Raw genomic sequence first — 18426 nt, 5'->3', positions numbered from 1 at the left:
AAAAACGATCTGGCAGCTTGCTGGGATTCGCCCCCTGCTCCCAGACTTCCTCCTCCTCGTGGGAGACAGTAGTAGCTCAAACGCTGGATGCCATCTCTGGGTGACTATCGGGAACTCATTATTTCACTAAAGTACATAAAAAAACACATGAGACAGGGATTTTTTTTTTTTTTCGAGACAGGGTTTCTCTGTATAGCCCTGGCTGTCCTGGAACTCACTCTGTAGACCAGGCTGGCCTCGAACTCAGAAATCCACCTGCCTCTGCCTCCCAAGTGCTGGGATTAAAGGCATGCGCCACCACCGCCCGGAAAGACAGGGATTTTTATTCCTACTTCTCACAAAGGTTCCTCCAGCTAGTGAAAAAGCAGGGTTTGTAAGCCCCCACTTTCCTATACTCAAATCCTAACCTCCAATATGATTCTTAGGAAGTGAGGCCACTGGCAGTCAACTGGGTCATAAGACACAGCCACCATGAATAGTACTAGTACCCATAAAAGAGACTCCAAAGTCCTGGTCACTTTTCCTTTCTTCCTCAGGAGGATTACAAGATGTCTGAACAGAGTGGATTCTCACCAGACATCAAACCTGCTGGTATCTGGACTCTGGACTTCCCAAGAATGGTTACTAATAACCTGCTACTCAAGTGTCACACGGTTTACGGTACTCTGTTAAAACCACCGAGTCAAACAATGCCAGGATTTGAACACAGATCTAAATCTGTCTCACATTCTGGCCTTTCCAACATAAGTTTCACTCAATCTTGGTTAGCTGTTTTTTGTTCTTTGAGCCAGGGTTTTTCTGTGTAGCCCTGGCTGTCCTTGAACTTCCTCTATGGACCAGGCTGGCCTCGAACTCAGAGACCCCCCTGCCTCTGCCTCCCAGGTGCTGGGTGGGATTAACTGTGTATGCCACCACCACCTGGTCACACTATATCTTTTTTTTTAAAAAAAAGATTTATTTATTATTATTACTATAAATGAGTACACTGTAGCTGTCTTCAGATACACCAGAAGAAGGCATCAGATTTTATTATGGGTGGTTGTGAGCCACCATGTGGTTGCTGGGATTTGAACTCACGACCTTTGGAAGAGCAGTCGGTGCTCTTACCCGTTGAGCCATCTCACCAGCCCCACACTATATCTTTAAAAAAAGAAAAAAATTATTAGCTGGTTGGTGGTGGTGCAGCCTTTTAATCCCAGCACTTGGGAGGCAGAGCCACACAGACGTCTGTGAATTCAAAATCAGCCTAGGCTACAGAGTGAGTTCCAGGACAGTCAGGCTACACAAAGAAACCCTGTCTCGAAAAACAAAACAAAAAAACAACAACAACAATAAAAACACACATACATACATACATACATACATGCATAGAGGATAGGTCTATGTAACCTGGCTGTACTGAAACTCACTATGTAGACTAGGCTAACCTCAGACCAATGGAGACATGCCTGCCTTAGTCTCTCCAGTGCTGCTACATATGGCCTGCAGTTTTTAAATTTTATTTGTTGTTGTTATTATTGCTATTATTGTTGTTGTTGTTGTTGGTGGTGGTGGTGGTGGTGGTGGTGATGGTGTGTGTGTGTGTGTGTGTGTGTGTGTGTGTGTGACACGGGGTACAACAGCACACTTGTGGGGACCACAGGATTTCAGGGAGTCTGTTCTCTCTTTGCACCTTCACATGGGTTCCAGGAATCAAACTCGGCTTGGTAAACTGTTCAGCACCTGCTCTACCTGCTGAGCTGTCTCACTGACCCGAATCTTACTGTGCACAGTGCTGTCATCCAGATACATCTTGTTCTTCCCTAGAAACAAAGTGCTTGGTTCCTTAGGACAACATTCTTCCTTCAGGACTGGACTTGGGAGCCATAAATAACCTCTTGCCACTTGCCCTTGGTGGCTCAGAAATTTATTTTTATGATATCAGGTTCTTCTTAGCTGGGCGGTGGTGGCTCACACCTTTAGTCCCAGCACTCTGGAGGCAGAGGCAGGCAGATCTCTGAGTTCGAGGCCAGCCTGGTCAGAGCCAGGTGTAGCGGTTGCACATCTTTATTTTTTTTTATTAGATATTTTCTTTATTTACATGTAAATGTCTCTTTTCCCAGTTTCCCCTCCAAAAAACAAACAAAAACAACAAGAACAAACCCTGTTGCCTCCCCCCAAGCAGTGCACATCTTTAAGCCCAACACTCAGAAGACAGAGGCAGATGGACCTCTAAGAATTTGTGGCCAACCTGGTCTATATGAGATCTTCCCTCCCAAAACCAAAATCAGAATCAGATTCTCAACGAAAAAAATTTCTAGCCTCTTTAAAAATAGCTAAAGGCAAATCAACCTCAATTTTGAGTTTCTTCACACTGAAAAGCTGGGGCTTCTTTTCAGGGACTGCTAGCATATCCTGGATCTCACTGGGGATGCAACACATCACAGATCCACCCAACTCCCACAGCCCTGCTGGTTCCTCAGCCTCCCCCAGACCTCCACTTTCTTCTTCCCTCTGGGAGCTGCCATTTTGTGACAAACAGTTCTGAGCACACGCTGTGCAGGGAAGGGACTGGCCTGGTTTTTCTTCTGTTGCAAAACCTGATTCTCAGAGCACACGTCACCAAAATAAGTAATGGTCTACTCCACAAGGCCAAGGAAAACTGACCTCCTGAGGCGGGAGCTCCATACTCCACCAGGAGGCGCTGCAGGATGAGCAGGAAGTGGCCTCGGATGAGCCCGCCCACTTCGATATCCTCATTCCCCTGGAGGAAGGTCCTCAGGACGATCAGTACCTTTCGGGCTGTGTCCACGGGGCTGGAATAGACGAGGTCCTGAGAAGAGAAGGAAGCTAGAGCTCAGAGAGCACACAGCCAGGGACAGATGGACAGTGCAGGAGAGGGCCAGGAAGAGAGCATAGGATGATAGCCGTCACAGCAGCTGCGTGACTGCTCACTCAGCCCCTACCTCGGTAACAAAGGCTCCAGGGGATGCACTAACCCCTCCCTCACAAATCCTGAAGAACAGTCCCATCCTATTAAGTCAAGGAGCAAACAGAGGGGGGCTGGAGAGATGGCTCAGCGATTAAGAGCTCTGACTGCTCTTCCAAAGGTCCTGAGTTCAAATCCCTTCAACCACATGGTGGCTCACAACCATCTGTAATGAGGTCTGATGCCCTCTTCTGTTGTGTCTGAAGACAGCTACAGTGTACTTACATATAACAACAAATAAATCTTTAAAAAAAAAAAAAGAAGAAGAAGAGCAAACAGAGGCTCGGGGACATTACACGATTTGCCAGAGGCCACATAAAGCTGGCACCCAGCATATGAATGTAGGTCTCTGGACTCAGGATGCCTCTCTCCTGTAAGTTAAAGTATTGGGGTCAAGAGGAGGTTGTTTTTAGGACCAAGAACCTGAGAACCAGAAGAAGGTAAGGCAGAGGACAGAGATGTCATAGGTCAGGGGGGAAAAAATAGGCCGGGATAGATTTCAGGGCAAGGGATGGGAAATGAGAACCAGGTCAGGCCCCTTCTCTCTCTGCTGCAGCAACTGCCCATCCCTACTCCACGCTTCGAAGGTCTTGGGTTCAGAAAATGGAAAAGGACATTTTATTTTGTTTTGCTTTTGGAGTTATTTTAACGAGCATGAAAGGTTGAAGGAAAACAGGCAGGAAGGGCACCAGTAGCTGTCTGTGGTAGCTCCTGGCATCCACCAGCTCAGACAAGCTGCCTCTGGACAAGCCAATGTGTCAGGCCAGATAGAATAGAGTGTTATGAATCCAAGGTCAACAAAGGCTCCCTAACTGGAGGGAACAGCTCCCAATGCAGAGACAGGGCTACGGGGCACTTTAGCCAAACAAATCCTGATGTGCTGACCACTGCACAGGCATGGGGGAAATGAGCACAGGGCACAGGGCTTGGGCACTTTTTTTTTTTTAATTTATTTTATTTTTGTTTTTTAAAGATTTATTTTTTATTATAAATGAGTACACTACAGCTGTCTTCAGACACACCAGAAGAGGGCGTCAGATTTCATTACGGGTGGTTGTGAGCCACCATGTGGTCGCTGGGATCTGAACTCATGACCTTCCGAAGAGCAGTCGGTGCTCTTACCCGCTGAGCCATCTCACCAGCCCAGGGCTTGGGCTTTGGAGAGGCAGTGACAACATCAGTAGAAACTGCTCAATTAGAACCCAACAACACCAGTGTGGCACTGTTTTTATATCATAGCCATACATTTGCCTGTACATTTTTATATCTTTCTAATAACTCCTCCAGTTAGGTGTTGCTCCAAGTTTTCAAATGAAGAATGTAAAGCAGATTGATGAGTTGTCTATCAAGAAAGTAGCAGAGAGCCAGATGTGGTAACATACACTCAGGAGGAGGAGGCAGAGAACTTCAGGTGTGGGAGGCCAGCCTGGACTAAATATATTAATTTCCAGTCTAGCCTAGGCTACAGAAATAAGATGGTGCCTTAAAGAGAATAATAGTAGTTGAAAATTCTACCACAGAGTGTACTAATGAAGGGGGGAGGTGGTTTTACCTCTGCCGCCACCTCACAAAGACTCAAAAAACAACTCTGGGCAGACAAAAATCATAAATTGGAGGGGCAACAAAATCTAGATAATCTAGAATATGTCAAAGATGGATGTGACGGCACAAACCTAAAATTTTAGAATTCAGAAAATTGAGATGGATGAGTCTAAAGTTCAAGGACAGCCTGGGTTACATCCAGAGCTCTACCCCAGGCCAGCTTGGGATCAGCGTTGAAATCCTATCTCATACAACGATAATATATAATTGATGCATGCATGTGCATTATTAGTTCATCCACATCCCCCCCCTCGAGGAGTATGAGGCTGACATCTAAAGTAGAAATGACTTACTCAGGGTCAAGACAGTAAGGGTCGAGTCAGTATCCCTGCTATCCCTCGCTGGCCCATCCCTGCCCCACTGCCACACAATGGCTCCTCAGAAATCTGTGAATTTGGAAGGTCCAAAGGGAAACAGGCTACATGGTCTTTGTCAGCTGCAGTAAAGCTGCATGCATACCAATGCACATCATCCTTCGGGTTAGTGAGAGGGAGTTGGGCGGACCCACGGCCCACTGCGGTTTTCAACTGCCCAAAGCTGTCCGAACTCAGAACAGAGCATCTGTGGCACCCTTGCTTTTCACAGCTCAACAGCGTACGTGAAAGACCACCCGTTGATAAGAGTGGCAATTAACAGCTTTGTTTTCAGCTGCTAATTACCCATATCAAAACCAGAAATTGGTCCCAGCACATATTTTTAGACTCTTTTCCCTCCTGTGGCTAAAAGCTGGAGAGCAATGGTGGGAATTATCTGTGGGAACAGAAAACAAAGTTGTTCTTGCTGTTCTTTTCAGCACTGTTGTTTCCAGAGTCTAATTTAGTCAAGCTCGGTGACCGTGGCCTCCGGTCCTAGCTGTGATCTTAATACCTTGGGCAATCCTATTAGCGTCTTTAACGTGAATTATCCGCCTCAGACTCAGAGCCAGTGAGTATGAGTGATCACTTGTATGCACCATGCACTTAATATTCCTATATACCACCTCCCAGCTCTCCTGCTCGCCATTTTCCCCGAAACACAGACAAGCCTCCATTTCCCTTCTCTAAACAGCATCCAGCCCTAAACATAACTCCTTCCGGCTGAGCTCTGGGCAAAGCAGAGTTAAGACTCCTGTGCCCCGATGCAACCGCTTCCAACAAGAAGCCATGAGTGGAGCAGAACACACGGGCAAGGCCTGAGCCAGTGGGGGACGATGGGATACCCCTTCCCTTCCTGAGGACGTGAAATCTAAGGTTTTAATCTCCAGAGATTCACTTTCTTACTCGCCCGCTTCTTCTGAGTACTTTTTTCCTTTGAAATTGATGGTCCAGGACAGTTTCCCATCTGCCCTAGTTAGTTAGGTGGCAGACTCCACCTGAACAAGGTCCAAACTGTGAAGGGAACTGAATAAAGAGCTAACGAGCAGCATCCTTTAAAGATTAATTGTAGATTTATATTGTTTACTGACTTACAGACTCATGTGCATTCTAAGCACGCGCTGAGCCATGCCTCCCTTCCAAAGAGCTCCATGTTAGAGTTCCTACCTGCTAACTACATGGCTGTAGTAGAAGCCTGAGCTTAAGAGTGTCGGAAATGAATCGTAGACTGGAGCCTACAGGTAGAAGGCGACCAGTGCTGGGATAGCTGAACCAAGCCCAGGGGAAATGTGCTGAGCGAAGACAGCCTTGTACAGAACTCTGCAGAATACCGTCTTTCAAGACCTGGCCTCGGGCAGGGAAATCAACAAGAGACTGAGGAGAGACATCAAGAGAAGGATGAAAACCAAGAGACAGCATCCTTTAAGCCAAGTGTGTGTCACTAAGATGAAAGTAGGCAGCCATCAATATCAACAGGGAGTTTAGGAGGAGTACCAGTGAGTACTTGCCAGTGGTAATTAGGCAGAGAGACATCTCAGTTACCATGGTGATGATGTTTAAGGAGCTTCAGGAGCTGAAGCCAAAGGGTGGATGAATTAGTGGGATGGAGGCAAAAAGTTTGAAGAACCCAATTAGAACTAAGAGTTGGGCTGTGTAAAGGAGGGTAATTAAAATATAACTCACAGGAGGCAGGGTTCATGAGCCCATAGGTAAAGACAGAAGACTTACAGTAACTTGGGAGTAGTTAGCAAGGCTTACACTCACAAAAACAAACAAACAAATAAACAAGCCACTCTCTCTTGAAACCCAGGCTGTCCCTAAACTCACTATATAGTACAGGATAACCCTAAACTTGTTTCTCCAGCCTTCAGTTTCCAAGTGCTGGAATACTGGTGTGCATGACCATGCTCAGTTTATGCAAACTCGGGATGAGGCCACGGGGCCCGCACGCAAGGCAAGCCCTCTAACAAGTGAGTTACGTCTCCCAAGACCGAGCATCTGCGAACGCAGGAAGGAGTGAGTGCACCTACCAGCAGGATGAGTAAGATGCTGGGCATGGTCCTGAGCATCCGGAACAGGGCTGCAAGGTTGACGGGAAGGGTCGGCCCAGGAGAGGAGTCATCCCCTAGATCCTCATAGCCGCTCTCTTCCCAAGAGAACCAAAGTTCCAAGACACGATGCCCAAACCTGCTCATCAACCCTGGATGTTCCAGGAAGAACCTGAGCAGGAGCGGGTGGTGAGTGTAGACCAGGCGTAGGTCTGAGATGCTCTCCAGGAACTTTCTGACTGCGCTGACCATGGCCTGGAGGCAACAGAGAGCAGGTAAACATCCTTTGCAGAGGACCTGAAACCCCAACAGCATAGCCAGTGACTGAGGAGAATGGATTGGCGTCTGAGCATCCCAGGACAGCGTGCTGTTCACAGGAATGGTCTTGGTGAGGAAACCCCACACTGCTTCCCTTTCAATAGTAACCCAGAGTGCATTTGCTCCCTGTGTGATATTTGGTGACGTGTGGAGACAGTTCCGATTACATGACTGGGGGAAATGCTATTGGCATCTGCTATGTTGACTGTGAGCATGCTACTAGATGCCCTGCAAGGCATGACAAAGATCCCCATGGGGGAGCAGGGAGAAAGAGGGGGGTTAGTGCAAGATAAAAGTAGCACTGGGGCTAAGGAACGATGCCTTATCATGACAACTGTCAATACTTCTGTCTGTCTACTACCTTAGACTGCTTGGGGGCAGGTGCACCAGCAGAGGGCCTGGCTCAGAAGGGAGAAGGCAGATGTGTGTGGAATCATTTACAGAACCCTAAATACCTACTCTTTTCCCATAAAAAAATTTGATCCAATGTTCAGATTCTTCAGTTAATCTTGAAAATGAAGATTAACAAAAGGATTGGTTTGATTGGGGAATGCCCAGATCAATAAGGCACACCTAAGTGTGTGTGTGTGTGAGGGCATTTCAAATGTGGAGGTCCAGAAGACCTGCTTGTTAATCTGCCACCATTCTATAGGGTGGGGACTAGATGGGATAAAAAAGGGGAAGAAAAAAATTTGAAATTTGTGGTTTAGCTGGGCGTGATAGCATATGTCTCTAATCTGGCAGAAGCAGGCAGATCTCTGAATTGAAGACCAGCCTGGTGTACATAGTGAGCTCCAGGACAGCCAGGGCTACCCAGAGAGACCCCTGTCTCAAGAAAGAGAAAAAAAAGAAAGAAGGAGGGAGGGAGGGAAGGAGAGAGACAGGGAGGAGGGAGGCAATCTTAGACTAGGAGAAAGATAGCTATATAGAACATTATTAGTGTTAGTAGAAAATGTGGTGGCTCAGGTTGTAGCTCAGTGGTAGACTATGTAGCATGTTAAAGCAGCAGGTTAAATCCCCAGCACTCAAAGAAAAGTGAAATTAGATTAAGAACTTACTTAAGAACTGAGTAGTATCTCTGGACTTTGTTTGAGACAGAGCCTCACCCAGATTGACCCAGAACTTACTATGTAGTCCAAGCTGGGCAAAAATCTTCCTGTCCTGTCAAACACTGTAACTACAGACATAGGCCACCACACCCAAACTAGAAGGCCGTTATTTTGGGGAAATATATATTGAAGCATTGAAGGAAGAAAGAGCATATCAAAAACTGTGAATTATTTTGAAATGTTTCAGAAAGACAGGAGTGGGAAGAAGAAATTTTACTTTATTTATTTATATATTTATTTATGAAGAGACCTTGCATCCAGCCTTGCTACATGAGAAGGCACTGGTACTCTTCCCATCATGCATTTCTCTTCCGTCTCAGGCAGTCGCAGAAGCCCCGACTCATCCCCATGCAGCTCAAACATGCCCTTCTGGTTCATACCTCACCCAGTGCACTGTCCTTGTCCCCGCACACTGCCAGCAGATAGACGGAGGCTTTGCAGACCACTGGTGGAGGGCATTCACCCTGGTCCTGCAGAGACAAAAGGAAGCTCTGCAAGGCCACAAAGAGTTCCCCCTCAGGGACAAACCTGTTGAGCAAAGAGAGCCCAGGTGAGAAGGGCCAGCTGCCAGGCCAGCAGAGCCTTCTGTTCTGCTTGCTCCCATCCTCCCTCAACTCAGTGTCCTTCCCAGCATGCCCACAGCCTCACAATACCACGCACAAACAGTGTGCTGTATAGACATTCGAAGCATTGCCACACCTCTCCAATAGAAACGCACGTGCATAGATGAACATGTTAACATAACACAAACAGGTGCCCATTACACGGAAGCAGGACTCTGCACCAGCTGCCGGCTCTGGGTACTGACCTGTCGTCATGGACATGAGCAAGGTAGAACAGGAGCAGGGTGCAGTACTGTCTCTGGCGTGTGGCCACCTCCACATACTGCCGATCTGACAGGAAGGCAAGGCTTTCTGCGGTCCTGCTCCTTATGTGGGGAAGTCCATGCTGAAGGAACTCAGACACTGCAGAGAGTTCTGGGAGGGAGCAGGTGGGGGAAGGCCACAAAGAGAACACAGGAAAGCAGGCAATGACACCTGAGAACCACTGTGTGTAGATGCTACAGAGGGCACTGAGGGTAGCACAGGGAAAATTGAAGGTTCTTCCCTTAGCAGCTGTCAGCCTGTCAGAAGAGCCTGAACTTAACATGTGGAAGGACACAGACAGCATCCGTTCATTCATTTATTCATCCATTTAGTTATTCATTCACTCATTCATTCATTCATTCCTCTGATAGATATTCAGTGAGTGACTACTTTAGATCAGACTGTGAAACCTACCAGAGGCCCTGAAGGAAGAGCTAGATAAGTTGGTCACAGGACAAATGGTCAGGGTCGTGTTCCATCATGGAAAGAGAAACTCGCGTATGTGTGGTGGAGAGAGCAAGCTTAAAGGGCAGAGAATTGTATGGCATAAGCAGAAAGCAGGCAAGGAAGGGAGAGAGCAAAACCCAAGGGAGGGGAAGCAGGGTGTTCGGAGGCTCAGAGCTATAGGAGGACACATTTCTGTTTGGAATGGACAGATGCAGAGTGTCAGGAACCGTAAGGCCATACGGGTAATTCATAGCTGGGCTGCAGAAGACACCAAACGCTGCTTAAAGGACTGGGGTACAGTAGGGCAGATAAGCACGTTAGCAGGGTGTGGTGGCACAACCCATTCCCACTGTGTACTGGCAAGGTAGTGGGGTGGCACTCAGGAGGCTGAGGTAGAAGGCTAGACTGTTCGAGGATAGCCCGGGCAACATAGTGAGATCCTGCCTCAAAAAAATAAAAATCAAGGGGCTGGAAAGATGGCTCAAGGGTTAAGCTGCTCTTCCGAAGGCTCTGAGTTCAATTCCCAGCAACCACATAGTGGCTCACAACCACCCGAAATGAGATCTGATGCCTTCTTCTGGTGTGTCTGAAGACAGCTACAGTGTACTTACATATAATAAATAAATCTTTGGGCCAGAGCAAGCAGGGACCTGCGAAAACAGAGGTCCTAAAAATTTGAATTCCCCACAACCACATGAAGGCTCACAGCCATCTGTACAGCTACAGTGTACTCACATACATAAAATAAATAAATAAATCTTTAAAAGAAAGGAAGAAAGGAAGGAAGGAAGGAAGGAAGGAAGGAAGGAAGGAAGGAAGGAAGGAAGGAAGGAAGAAACAAAGAAACAAAGAAAGAAAGTGGATAGGAAAGGAGTGGATGGAGATGACTCAGAATCTTCATCATGGAAAAAGGAAAAAAGTACACTTCCCACCAAGTCTAACCACGAAGAGGATAATATTTGAGCAAGTACATAAAACATTGATTGTCTTAGGTTATACCAAGTGTGGAGTCTAGAACAGGGGAATTTCACAGGAAATAACACTGCGACCTTTGCTTTATCAACTCTGCCTCCCAGACATAGGGGAGAAGCCCATGAGTATTCGACAAAAGAGAAGGTGTCTAGCATAAGGTCTGCACCCACTGTTCTTCCTGCCCGGGTTCTGCATGGCTCTCCTTTGGCCCCCTATCTGGCACAGCCTCCTGTCTTCTGTCCTTCTCTATCCCTTTGTCTGCTTTTATCTCTTTCATAGTCCTACCAAGCTCTGGCATTGCATCTACTGTACAATGCCTGCCTTTCTCACTGGAGGAGAAAAGGGCTTTGTCTCCCCGGTTCTTCCACCAGCCCCTGGAATACTGTCTGGCACACAATGGATGTACAAGAACTATTTCATAAATGAATGAACAAAGAAATGGAACAGACTACTTTACTCAAGAGATGCTGAGTTCTGGGCTAGACGTGGACCAGCAAAGAATTAGTGAGGGGACGGTGCAGAGGAGACAGTTGGAAGAAAGGATTTAGACCAGATAAGTTTCCACATCCTTCTCAACCCTCAAGAGTCTGATACCCCAGGAGTCTTGGATCCCATCCTTTTCCATATTATTCTATCTCCCTAGGGATCATCCTAGAAGTCAATAAGTGTAGCAGTATCCAAGAGGTCTCTCTCGCTGCATTGACTCGTCACAGAGCCTGAGGTCTCTCTCGCTGCATGGACTCTCACAGAGCCTGAGGTCTCTCTCGCTGCATTGACTCTCACAGAGCCTGAGGTCTCTCTCGCTGCATGGACTCGTCACAGAGCCTGCCATTGAGGCTTTCAGACAGGAAACTGTCGTGGGAGTGGGGAGGGGTGAGCCCACTCCATCTTACCTTCTTGGGAAAGTGGCTCTGTCTTCTCTGGAGCTGAGAGGAGATTGAGGCACAGGTAGTACAGGAAACTGGAGCACACCTGATTTAGGGATGAGTAGCTTAGAGGGAGAAGTGAGAACAAAGAGAGAGCGTTACTTACTGCTTTGGCTCTGATAGCATTAACCCCACCGTGCACTAAGACACTAGCGCCTTGTACCAGAGCCCAGTCAAAGTGTAATCATGGCTACGGTAGAGGAGACCCTGCAAAAAGGAAACAGTCGGGGAGGGGAACTGGAGAGAGGGCCCAGGGTTCAGGGTATTTGCTGATTTTGCAAAGGATCCAGGTTTGGCTCCTAGCACCCATGATGGACAGCACACAACCAACTGTAACTCCAGGTCCATACCCTCTTTTGGCTTCCCTGGGCAATGCACACATATACAGGAAAGTAGGTATGCACATAAACATAAAATAAAAATAAAATTTAAATATCATTTAAAAGTAAATATGGAACCAGCTGCCACACTTGCAAGAGGCACTTGGCCCATATGGGAATCACTAAAAATTTCCTCAAAACATAAAATAAGGAAGGCCATAAAAACAAAAATAAAGGGCTGGGGAATAGTTCAAATATAAGGACCTACCAAATATGGTGGCATGTATTTGTAATTTTAGCACTTGGGAGGCTGAGGCAGGAGGATTGCCATGAAGTCTAGCCTGGGGTAGAACACTTATGAAAAACAAGAAGAAAGAAAGAGAAGGAGGAGAAAAAAGAACAGGAAGAAGGGAGAAAAAGGAGGAAGAAGAGAAAGAGAAAAAAGAAGAGGAAGAAGAGGAGGAGGAAGAAGAAGAGGAGGAGGAGAAGGAGAAGAAGAAGAAGAGGAAGAGGAAGAGGAAGAAGAAGAAGAGAAGAAATGTAATTGCAGTTTGACCTTGAACCTGGATGGATTGCAGAATACTCTCTGAATGTGGGTGTCTGTTCAAAGCTATGGAAGGAACACCACATGTGGTACTTGTAGTTTCTACACTTTGGACCGTGGCAAAGACAGGAAGGTACAGAAAGGTGATCTAGAAAACTAGTAAGACCAGACACTGGAACAGTGGCACCCACTATAAACAAAAATCGATCCTGTGAAATTGCTGGCTGGCAAAAACTCCAAGTTGCTAAACATTCTATCCTCTCAGCTCTCAGAGCTTCAGTTTCTCCATTTATACAGATGAGCCCCAACAGCCTGTGATGTTTAGCTTGCTTTCTTTTTTAAAGATTTCTTTATTTACTTTATTTATATGAGCACACTGTAACTGTCTTCAGACACGCCAGAAGAGGGCATCAGATCCCATTACAGATGGTTGTGAGCCACCATGTGGTTGCTGGGAATTGAACTCAGAACCTCTGGAAGAGCAGTCAGTGCTCTTAACCACTGAGCCATCTCTCCAGCCCCGATGTTTAGCTTTCATTAATAACTTGACACAACCTAGAGTCTCCCAGAAAGAGATTCTCAGAGAAAGATGGTCTATATTGTGTTAGCCTTTGGGCATATTGTCGAAGGTTGTGCTAATTAAGATAAGTGATCTAGGAAGAATCAGTCCACTATGGGTGGTACTATTCCTAGGCAGGGGGTCCTGAACTATATACAAATAAAGAAAGCGGCTGGGGGTGGTTCATGCCTTTAATTCCAGCACTTGGGAGGCAAAGGCAGGCAGATTTCTGTGAGTTCAAGGCCAGCCTGATGTACAGAGGAAGTTCCAGGACTGTCAGAGCCAGAGCTACTCAGAGAAACTCTATCTCGGAACACCACTCCCTGACACTCCCCTCCCCCGTCACCCCCCCAAAAAAAGGAAAGAAGGAAGCAAACATCACAATGTGACTAGCTGGTTTTCTTCCCTATGTTGTTTTTGTCAGGGTATTTCTTTTAAAGATTTATTTATTTATTTTATGTATATGAGTAGCTATACAGATGGTTGTGAGCCATCATGTGGTTGCTGGGATTTGAACTCAGGACCTTCTGAAGTGCTCTTAACCGCTGAGACATCTCACTAGCCCCTTTGTCAGGGTGTTTTATCACAGCCACAGAGATGAAGCTAGGACAGGGCCCTCCCAGCTTTGCTGTGAAAGTTGTCCGTTCACACAACGCTTTTCCACTGCAGATGAAACTAAACCTACAGAAGCACCTCCAGCTCATGTCTCAGTTGCTGGGCAACGCTGACACTGTTTTCCAATACACCAGAGTCCCATGACTAAAACACCAACCAGACCCTTGTACTTGCTAGGTCAAAATTTTTTCTGGCCCCTTGCTGGTCGGTTCTGGCAGGGGTCATACATACCTCTGGCCACCGCAGAACCTGGCCTTCAGCTCCAGGGTCAGTCGTATGAATGATGAATCAGCTAGGCGAAATGGGAAGAAAGCAAGCTTGCCACAAAACTTCCAGGTACTGGTGTCAGAGAACTGCTTTTGCCATCATGGAGCCTGGTTCACCAGGAACTAGTAGCAGTTAACTTGGGAGACCGACTGTCCATACGTCATAGGTTGAGAATAAGTACATCTAACAAATGTTTATAAGAGCTGGATGACTGTTCATCTCCAGTCTCTTTCAAATATGTTCTACTATAACCTGGTACATTCTACAGGCACCAAGAAGGACATTCCTGCTTCTAGCCTTTGGCTCATCTTTGTAGAAAATAATTCAGACTTGGAAAGAATAAAGGTAATTATCACTTTATCTCCATCTCTGTAAATTGTCCATGTGAAGGAGACTGGATCTCAGACCAGAGACTGGACAACAGCTTCTGTCTTAGCCACTGACCATGGCCCAGGCCACCCTATTGCAAGCCTTCTCCCAGTCTCGTCTCTGAGACTGGGGTTTGCTCCCACCACCCACATCAAGTGGCTCACATTTGCCTCTAACTCCAGCTCCAGGGACTCCATGCCCTTTTCTGGCCTCTGCCTGTAATAATGAACACATACCCCGCACATACATGCACATTTACATGCACACATGCGTGTACACACACACACACATACACAAATGCACACACAAAACCCAAAACTAAAAAGAAACCTTTAAAAAAAGAAACAAAACTCTAACATTCGCCATATTGGAAGCGGAGCATTCCACGTGCAAGCTCTGGGTTGCAAACTTTGGGCAAGTCGCTTCACCTTTCTGATTCATGCATTGCCTCAGTGAGGATTATGTGTAATTCCTATGAATTTGTAACCAGTCAATCAATGCAAAGCATATCACAGTGTCTCATGTAAGAATTTAAATTATTAAGTTTATTAAAGACTGGAGAAGGAAAAAAAATCAGAAGCCAGGCAGTCAATGACAAGGCTCAGGGAGTAGAGACACTTGTTACCAAGCCTGACCACCTGAGTTCCACCCTCAGGACCCACAGAGTGAAAGTAGAGAGATGATTTATGCAAGTTGTCCTTGTGCATGTGTGCACAAGCGTGCAAGTGCATGCATACACATACACACACACACACACACAACAGATAGAAAGGTAGATAGGTAGATAGATAGATGGATGGATGGATGGATGGATGGATGGATGGATGGATGGATGGTTGGATGGATGGATGGATGGATGGATGGATGGATGGATGAAATAGGAAGGAACCTCAGTGAACCACTAAATAGTAGCTTCTACAAGCAGTATGACTGTTCCCTTAGAAGGCTCTTGGAAGTATGTTAAGACATTTTTCACTATCGAGTGGTAGTGGTGCATACTTTTAATCCCAGCACTTGGGAGGCAGAGGCAAGCGGATTTCCAAGTTCGAGGCCAGCCTGGTCTACAGAGTGAGTTCCAAGACATCCAGGGCTACACAGAGAAATCCTGTCTCAAAAAAACCAAAACCAAAACAAAAACAAACAAAAAAAAATCTTAAACATCATTTGCAGTCTCAGGGGATATGTATATGAAAGGAATGGGGAGCCAGGCATGGTGGCTCACAAATTTAATCCCAGCACATGGGAGGCAGAGGCAAGTTGATCTCTGTGAGTTCAAGGTCAGCCTGGTCATCAGAGTGAGTTCTAGGACACTTAGGGCTACACAGAGAAACCCTGTCTCAAAAGAAATAAAGAAGAAAGGAGGGAGGGATAAGGGGAAGGAGGAAGATGGAAGGAAGGAAGGAAGGAAGGAAGGAAGGAAGGAAGGAAGGAAAGACTGCGTTGCAAATACTTAACTGGAGCCTCCTGGACTTCTAGACAACACTGAAAGTATCAATAAATTGGAAACTGGCTTTAACAGCTTTGACTGCCCCACGATCTTCCTACCGCTCAGCACTGACAGAGAAAAGGATGTACGGTCTAACAGACATTTCCTTAACACTCTCAACAGCTGCTCACAGTGTGCACCTCCCTGCAGACAGCAATGTCTGCCACCTCCCTGGCACCTACCAAGCTTCCTGGAGAACTTCACCTTCATGTGGGGAATGATGACAAAGAGGCTGTGTAGGATGGAGAGGAAAACTTCCATCAGGTTTGGGTGCGTGGCCTCCTCCGAGTACCTCTGAAAGGACCAGAAGTGAGAACACAGAGGTCTGAGGCTCTGAAGAAGAAAAGGCATCTTCAAAAGTGGCCATCGAATACAAGGGCAGATGTGACCACTTTCATTTGATTGACACAGAGAAGCCAGGGGACCCGAGCTCAGGAACCTGCACCTACGGCCTGACTCTGTCCTTAGCTGTACTGCAGACACTCTACTTCCCCTGCTCCTGCTCTAGTCTCCCCACACCCACCTGTTCCCTGCCCCCCTCAGCTCAGCCGTCGGACTCTGGCAGTCTCTGCTTGGAGGCTGCCACCTGGGGAGCTAAGACAAAAGCTCTCTGCAGACCGTCAGTTCTTCTTTGAAGAAAGCTGCCTAGAAGTTCACACCTGAGATACTACAAGGCCCTCCGCCTGAAGACATTCCGAGTTGCTAGGGACTTTGGCACCAGACCTTTTCTGCAGTGTTTATGTTATGCAAGTATCATGTAACCTAGAGGTTTGGTTTCGCTTTTGGTGTAACTATAAAAATCTTGGCTTTTCTAAGTAAAGTTGAAGTCTTGACTGGACTATTTCAACTTGGCTTCGTGATTTCTCTCAAATTTCGACTTCTCTTTCAGGTACTTGTTCTCTCCCCTGAGAGAACCAAGTTCGTGAAACTGCAGGCAGTTTTACCCACCGCCTAGGAACAGAGATGAGTTATAATGTACAAATGTGCTTCCTAAGCCATGATACAGGGTAACATTCTCTCACTACAGTAACAACTGCAATATAGAATTCAACTGCCTTCACTTTGTTTTGTTCACTTTGTTTCTCTATATAGCCCAGCCTGTCCTGGAACTCACTCTATATACAAGGCTGGCCTTGAACTCAAAGATCCTCCTGCCTCTGCCTCCAGAGTGCTGGGACCAAAGGTATGTGCCACCATACGCAGCATGTACGTGCATTCTAACAGCAGGAAAAAGACATCACTTAAAAATTAAAAAGTGAGCTGGAGAGATGGCTCAGAGGTTAAGAGCACTGGCAGTGGTGGCGCACGCCTTTAATCCCAGCACTTGGGAGGCAGAGGCAGGTGGATTTCTGAGTTCGAGGCCAACCTGGTCTACAGAGTGAGTTCCAGGACAGCCAAGGCTACACAGAGAAACCCTGTCTCAAAAAACAAACAAACAAACAAACAAACAAACAAACAAAAGAATAACATTGCTAAGGCCCCGAGGCCCAGCTGAGTAGTCCCTAGGGTTTGCGTCCCTGTGGAAAAGAGACCTACCATCACCATTGGGATGCACTGGGAGTCACAGGCACTGAGAAGAAACTCTGAGAAGGCCTCCAAGGTGTCTTCCTTCTCTGCACTGGGAGCTGTAAAGGGGTTCTCCTGGGCACAAGGCTCACCTTGGAATTCCACAGCCAGCCTAAGAAACCAGTATGCGTGCTTACTAACATGACACGCATGCACCACAAGAGAGGATGTATCCTGTTAGACTGTGCTCAGAACTCAGGGAAAACATTCCTACCCTTAGATGGGGGAAATTTTAGGAGTCCTCGCTGAGCTGGGCAATGGTGGCACACACCTTTCCAGAAGGAAAGCAGAGGCAGGTGAATCTCTGAGTTCAAAGCCAGCCTGGTCTAGAGAGTGAGTTCCAGGACAGCAGAGCTACACAGCGCTCTGTGTCTCTGCTGCCCCATTACACATGGCTCTTCCATACCCTATGTGTACCCCCCGAGCATGTCCTGCTATATATGCTGCAGCATCTCTCTGCCTTTCCCAATGCTGCTCTCTACCTGTAACACCTTCCTTGGACTCTACACAACTCAGGGAATTCACATATACTTGAGTATCCTTCCCTCAGAGACTGTGAGCCCTTGTGGGGAGAAGTCACTCTTTCTGTCCCCTCTCACTAGTGCTACAGCGATATGACATACATCTGTTTCTGTGTCAGACGGTGGTGCTGCATGCCTTTAATCCCAGCACTTGGGAGGCAGAGGAAGACAGATCTGTGTGAGTTCGAGGCCAGCCTGGCCTACAGAATGAGCTCTAGGACAGCCAGAGGTACACAGAGAAACCCTGTCTTGAAAAACAAAACAAACCCAAACCCACATCTGTTTATATGAGCTATGTTCAGAGAAGAGTAACGGCATTGGGCTAGACTTGGATGAACAAAAATGGATACGGCATGACTTCATGGGGGCTGGAGAGATGGCTCCATCAGTTGTTAAGAGCACTGGCTGCTCCTCTACAGGACCCAGGTTCAATTCCTCAGCACCTACGTGGTGACTGTCAACCGTCTGTAACTCCAGTTCCAGAGGATCTGATACCCTCTCTTAGCATCCATGGGCAATGCATGTAGATGACGCACATATACACATTTAAGAAAACACCCACAAAAAAAA

General features: G+C 46.8%; 1 protein-coding gene across 1 annotated transcript in view; it reads right to left on the bottom strand.

Annotated features, from left to right (window-relative positions):
- Mei1 (meiotic double-stranded break formation protein 1) overlaps positions 1 to 18426 on the bottom strand; it is a 64857-nt gene that overhangs the window by 18245 nt on the left and 28186 nt on the right. The window contains exons 15-22 of the mRNA XM_031359486.1: positions 17306 to 17447; positions 15952 to 16063; positions 13879 to 13939; positions 11577 to 11674; positions 9207 to 9375; positions 8779 to 8926; positions 6954 to 7226; positions 2647 to 2812 (exon numbers count right to left, since the gene is read on the bottom strand). Coding sequence (XP_031215346.1) covers positions 2647 to 2812; positions 6954 to 7226; positions 8779 to 8926; positions 9207 to 9375; positions 11577 to 11674; positions 13879 to 13939; positions 15952 to 16063; positions 17306 to 17447 — 1169 coding nt within the window. The remainder of the gene's footprint in view (positions 1 to 2646; positions 2813 to 6953; positions 7227 to 8778; positions 8927 to 9206; positions 9376 to 11576; positions 11675 to 13878; positions 13940 to 15951; positions 16064 to 17305; positions 17448 to 18426) is intronic.

The sequence above is a fragment of the Mastomys coucha genome, unplaced genomic scaffold, assembly GCF_008632895.1.
Source record: "Mastomys coucha isolate ucsf_1 unplaced genomic scaffold, UCSF_Mcou_1 pScaffold11, whole genome shotgun sequence".
NCBI classification, from domain to species: domain Eukaryota; kingdom Metazoa; phylum Chordata; class Mammalia; order Rodentia; family Muridae; genus Mastomys; species Mastomys coucha.
This window is presented reverse-complemented; position numbering and strand designations above follow the sequence as displayed.